General features: G+C 41.8%; 1 protein-coding gene across 2 annotated transcripts; it reads right to left on the minus strand.

The window, feature by feature from the left end:
* Positions 1-574: 574 nt before the first annotated feature.
* On the minus strand, positions 575-5376 carry PRSS37 (serine protease 37). 2 transcript variants are annotated; one of them, XM_023184866.2, is made up of 6 exons: positions 5352-5376; positions 4914-4966; positions 3134-3275; positions 2140-2393; positions 1423-1559; positions 575-832 (listed from the first exon to the last, which is right to left on the minus strand). In XM_023184866.2, exons 2-6 carry the CDS (start codon positions 4945-4947, stop codon positions 692-694), a joined length of 708 nt encoding a protein of 235 aa, XP_023040634.1. In that variant the 5' UTR covers positions 4948-4966; positions 5352-5376; the 3' UTR covers positions 575-691. The 2 variants fall into 2 exon arrangements, with proteins under 2 accessions (XP_023040634.1, XP_023040635.1); XM_023184867.1 differs by lacking the exon at positions 5352-5376 and having other exon boundaries at positions 2143-2393; positions 4914-5318.
* Between the last annotated feature and the right edge of the window lie 871 nt (positions 5377-6247).

A 6247-nucleotide genomic window follows, 5' to 3' on the forward strand; every position in this document is an offset into this window, starting at 1 on the left:
CTTCACCTTTCACTGGAGCTGCCAAACTCCCTTGTGGACTTGATTTATGATTGTTGCCTTGTTCTGAAGTTTTGTTTTTTACTCTTCCACTAACTCACTCTCTCTGAACATACTGCAATCTATGTAGCACTGAGATGAGGTATGACTTTTCTTAGGAGAGCTTACCCCAGTACCCAAGATCTTAGCCACAAGTGAGAGCTTAAAGTCCTTTGAGTGGAAAGAGAGGGAGGCAAATGAATAGGAGCCAACATCTTTTGTGATGCTGTAGACTCCCATATAACACTGAGGCTAATAACACTGAGGCTAATAGCAAGGGATTTAGAATCTGACAATTTTGGGTTCCATTTCAGGCTCTGATATCCACCAGCTATGGGCAATGTTAAATAACCTCTTTTAGCCTGCATTTTCTCATTTGTAAAGTTGGAACAAAAGATAACTTCAAAGGTTTGTTATGAGCATTAAATGAGATGATGAATGTAATCCAGGACAGCGTAGTAAATGCTCATTTCATGATTTGATCTTAGTTCTTCACATCGTTGTAGGATACAGAGACACAAACAAGAAAACATTGGCTACTGGTATGCTACATTCCCAAATTTTAATTTGGAGATTTTATTTTCAATTGAGGGAAAATTATCTGCTTGTATAGTCCATGGCAGAGCCAGTGGAATGCAGAGGGAGAAGTAGGGTCTCACTTGTCCTTAGCAGTGTTCTCAATCCAGGATACATATTTGTAAACATTGGTGTAGATGCCGACGTCCCCTCCCATGAAGTGCCCGACCTCGATCCCCTGGAGCTTGTCTTTGCAGATGACGGTAGCAACGGCCACCTCCTACCAGAGATCGTGCAGAGATAGAGATAGAGATAGAGATAGAGATAGAGAGAGAGAGAGAGAGAGTCAGATCTCACAGGAACCCTAGTGTCCCGCTTGGATGAGCCCTGTCTGCAGGCATATGCTGGACTCATGAAAAAAGGACTGAATCAGGGGACAGGAAGCTTGAGCCTTTTTCTCACTTTGCTGTAATTAGCTTTGTGTGACCGTAAGAAAGTCAGAGGACAGTCTCTCTAGAAATCACATGTAAAATGGGTCAGACTCCATTTTTTGAACTGGTGAAGGCATTTTCTGTTTGTGAAAAGTCTGATTTCTTTTAAAAGAAATGCCTGTTTTCACAATTTTACTTGTAGTTCTAAGAATGAATACCTAGCAAATGGTGTGTTTAACTGGAATTACTTTATAATGTCCTTTAATGAATAAAGACAATTTAAGGGGAGCCCATTACTGAAGAAACAATGCTGGCTTCACAGCAGCCTTATCAAATTCTCAAGAAATTATTTAGACATCTAAAAAAGATTTTACATCAAGGTAAATAGTTAACTAGGCATATGCAAGTAAATGAAAGCTGAATACAGAGAAAAGATTACCCCAAAAATTCGGCTGAATACTTTCACAAATTTCACACATAAGGAATTCCTGTGGCTTTTTCCTTGTTCTGTTTTCTGGCATTCTTTATCAGACATCACAGGGGCCTCCAGGTTCTGCCGCAAGTCAGGGTGTCGGCCTGAGGGAGATGGGGATAAAATAAAACATCCTGTTGACAATTGTTATTTAGTCCTTCTAACCACCAGCCTATATTTCAACTGGTATCTTTTTGTGTGTGTTTAAAGAAAATAAGGAATGCGCAAAAGGGGAGAAATCATTAAGAGCATGGTTATGAGCTAATCTTGAGGATTTTGAAAAAGGCTTTATGTCTCTTTAAGGTAGAGTTTAGTTTTAATTGGTGGCCTGCGTCAGTTCTCAGAGGGGTCCTTTACATGTGAAATGGCATGTATGAGAAGTAGGACCACACCTTCTTCATGTGAATTGTGCCTCTGCCAATCAGGAATGGCTGGGCCTCTGTGCAGAGTCAGATGGCCTGGTGGCTCCAGCTGCCAAAGCCCTGCAGAGGCAGTGGGGCATTAGACACCCTGGGAAAGGAGGAGTTTTGTTTCTCTGGGCACGTCTCTGTTTGCCAGACCACTCAGGTAGCATCTCCACTGGGTCTCCTTTCATTCTCCTTTCCTCCTCTCAGCTATGAGGATATGGATGTTCCTCTTAAAGGGCAACTTATGACCCTGATTTGCTGTGGAAGGAACACTTACCACTGTTTTCTTGGCTCCAGTCCAAACCTGAGAGTAGGCAGACAGTGCCTGGCCGGACATTGGTGGTAGCAAGGGGAAGGGGCTGGACTTTGGGATTGAGCATGGCAGGCTTAGCCAGCTTGATGAGCATGAGGTCATCCTGTGGGGCGCTATCACTGTAGTTCCAGTAGCGGACCATCTGAATGGGGTTAATTGCCTGTTCAGTACCATCTCTGACTCTACTCTTGAAATTTCCCAGCATCACTTTCAGATTTCTGGAGGGAGAGGAGTTGGAAGTAATCATTATCATCATCATCATCATTATTGCTAAGATACAGAATGTTACAATGTGCCAGGAATTGTACCAAGTGCTTTTTCTGGATTATCTCATTTAACTCACAACAAGTCTATGCAGTGGATTCTATTTTTATCCCCATTTAGTGCATGAATTAATGGGGCACATAGGAGTAATTCACTCAGGGTGATATAGTAAGTAGTGGAGCCCTTCACTACATTTTAACATTTTTTTTTTTTTTTTTTGAGACGGAGTCTCGCTCTGTTGCCCAGGCTGGAGTGCAGTGGCCGGATCTCAGCTCACTGCAAGCTCCGCCCCCTGGGTTTATACCATTCTCCTGCCTCAGCCTCCCAAGTAGCTGGGACTACAGGTGCCCGCCACCTCGCCCGGCTAGTTTTTTTTTTTTGTTTTTTTTTTTTTTTTTTTAGTAGAGACAGGGTTTCACCGTATTAGCCAGGATGGTCTCGATCTCCTGACCTCGTGATCCGCCCGTCTCGGCCTCCCAAAGTGCTGGGATTACAGGCTTGAGCCACCGCGCCCGGCCTCCTTCACTACATTTTAATGTCATGTTCTTTAATGTAGTGCCCCCTGGTTGTGACAACCAAAACTATCTTCAGACATTGCCAAGTGTACCCTGGGGAGAAGTCACCCTTATTTGAGAACCACTGATCTAGAATGAACAGTAGCTGTTTTGAGGTTGGGGATGCCCAAATACTCAACGGTAAATAGCAGTGAGCTGGGGCCAGCACCCAGCTGGGTTTGATGAGGACGCCCACACAGGGGTTGAAGTGAGACTTCAGGTATACCAAATAGGGAGCAGGGTCTTCTTTCTGAACAGATGAGTCAGCAAATAAAAATGTCCCTGAGAAAATAATGAACATTCTTAGTATATAAATATTACAAAAATAAGGTAACAGTCTCCTACTTGAAAAGGAATCTGGATGACTCTTAAACAGTTACCAATTGGCCAGGAAGTGTTAACATATTTGACATGTTTTTCTAATAAAAATGTAAATTAAAATTTTATCTCATATTTATAATAATTTTGTTTAATATTGATAATCAATCTGAGTATAATGAGACTCTCATCACTGATTGATTCCGTCTTCTTGAAAAGCAATTTAGAAATAGGCATCAAGAATCATAAATTGTTTATAACCTGTGACCTAATCATTCCAACCCCGAGAATCCATTCTAAAGAAAAAAATCAGTATAGACAAGGTTTACAAACAAGTTTGCTCATATTAGCACTATTTATAATAGCTGAACATTGGAAACATAAACACCTGACATAGTAGTGTTGGACATTGAAATGAAGCACATGAAAAAGTGGAACATCATATGTAATACAAATTGAACTATTTAGAATATTAAATAGCAAGATAAATATTAATAATGCTTATTTAAGTTAAAAAGAATAAGAAAATTGTGGATATAATCTATTTGTCTCAAAACATAAATGAAAAACCATGTAAATGCAAAAGATATATAGAGTCTGGGAGTAAACTCAAAGTGTTAGCATGTGTTGACTAAGAGGTGGGATTACGAATGATGCTTAGTTTTCTACTTTAAAAAGGTCTAAATTTTGTAATATGAACGTATATTGTTTTTATAAATGAATTATTTAAAACATACCCTAGAGAATAAAGGGGAATAAGGCTGATTCTAGTACCAGAAATAAAGTACTGTTCTTGTCTTATCTTCTCTTGGTACTCCTGTTAATCTTCCCCAAGCCTGGGCCTATACCTCACCACACCCTTCTGTGTGAGCACACAGTTAGAAACCCCAAAGAGAAAAGGGTAGACTATCAACAAGGGCAAGAGACATTGAGCTCTCTCTAGCAGGCAGTATTCTAAGTGCTTTACATAGATTTCTTTAATCTTCACAATAATTCTATAATATAGGTAGTCATACCCCCATTTTGAAGAAATTGAAGCACAGAAGAATTAACTTGGCTAATCTCACACAGCTAATGTGTGATACAACCTAGGCAGTCAGAGAGTGGTGGGAAATGCCTCACCTCCAAATTTGGTCATCAGAAGAACCCCACGTGGGGCAGGGACTACAGAAGGCAGGGCCCTAGTATTTGATCTTTTGTTTCTACCTTCTCTGTTTCCTGCATTCTGAGTCTTCAAAGTTTTAGAAACAGATGAATATCACAGGTCAAAATGAGTTCTGTGTCCTTGTGACCACACTGGGACTTAGCCGGATGGTGATGAGGCTCACCTTTTTCAATAATTAGGGTCAGTGGGAAGACAATCACTATTAAGCCTTCTCCCCGGCACATGTGTGCCTTAACCCACACTATAGCATACCACTAGAAAAGTGGGCTCAGCCTCTCTGGAGAGCCTTTGGATGGAGTCTAAGAGGCAGGATCCCTAATTCTGCTGATGACACTATTTTTGACTCTTTTTCTGCACCCTTTGCGATCCTGCCTCTGTCTCACCCCATCCATTAACCTATGCCTTACAGGACAGAGTACAAGTTCTGGAGTACATACCAGTGAGGACACCCAAATAGAAGATAAATTTCATGGTGATACAGCTCTTCCCCCTGTGAGATGTAGAAGAAAATCAGCAGATGTGGAGCGGTTGCTTAGTTGTCTCCTCAGGAACACCTGATATACTCAGTGGCTATGGTTAGGTACCGGGACACTCTATGGGACTGGAAAGCAGCTATGGGCATAAACAGGGGAGGGACATGGCTTCAGAGAGAGAGATGAAAGCCCTTCTGTTCCAGGGAAGGTGGAGGACTGTGCCTCTGTTGGCGAATTTCAGGGAAGGAAACTCCTGGATTCAGCTCCTTCTATCTGCTGCCCCTAAAAGCACATCTGTTTGAGGGTAGTACAGTGGTCTGTGGAAATGGCAGCTCTAGGCTCAGGACTTATCTTCCCCACAGAGTTTCTGAGACCAGGGCTGTGAGGGACAATATTCTTTACCTTAGCTCACGGAGAAAGTGTCCTGAGGTTTGCTCTGAACCTCCTAATAGTTACTTATACTCTCCCCAGCCCCTCCCATCTTTGTTACACTAGCTTCATATGTCCCTTTGATCACTATTTCATCACTCAGTCATCATCACTAAGTTGGTATTTGTTGTCCTGACCAACAGCATTGAGCCAAGAAAATATGGAAATGAAAAGCATTCATAGAAGTTATCTTGATAGTTGGGGGATTGTTTACAGTCTAGATGACATTAGGCCTGGTGACAATTCAGAAGGCAGTACCTCTAATACTTAAAGATTTAGATTAATAATAGGCTACCAAAGTCATCCTTGGATAACTGGGAGCGCAGTCTAACAAGAAAAAGAGTGGTAACACTAATAGCTGATATCCTCTAAGCATTTACTGAATCCTAGACACTGAGCTAACATCTTTATGGACTTGTTAGTAAAGATTTTATATCAGATTAGTCTGAGATGTAAAATTCATTACACTTTGTATCACTCTAACCCTTTAAAGTTTCTTAAACCCATAATTTCATTCCAAATGTCACAACAACCTTAGAAAGAAGAGATAGGGCTGGGCCTGGTATCATTATTTCTGGTGTGTGGGTGGCAGAACTGAAGCAGAGAGAATCTAAGTAATATTCCCAAAGTCACATGTGGCAGATGATGAGAAGTAGGCCTTGTTACTGGTGTAGGGTTGCAGGTCCCCCACCAGGTTACTTAAGGGTGTATGGCCACTGCTTGAAACTTAATGGCCAAGTAGTGAGTCAAGGCCATGGTGCCTAGCCAAGTAGCAGGTGTCCTTGATGGCCAAGTGGTGAGTCAAGGCCATGGTCCCTAGCCAAGTAGCAGGTGTCCTTGATGGCCAAGTGGTGAGTCAAGGCCATGGT

The sequence above is a fragment of the Piliocolobus tephrosceles genome, chromosome 8 (genome assembly GCF_002776525.5).
Source record: "Piliocolobus tephrosceles isolate RC106 chromosome 8, ASM277652v3, whole genome shotgun sequence".
NCBI lineage: Eukaryota > Metazoa > Chordata > Mammalia > Primates > Cercopithecidae > Piliocolobus > Piliocolobus tephrosceles.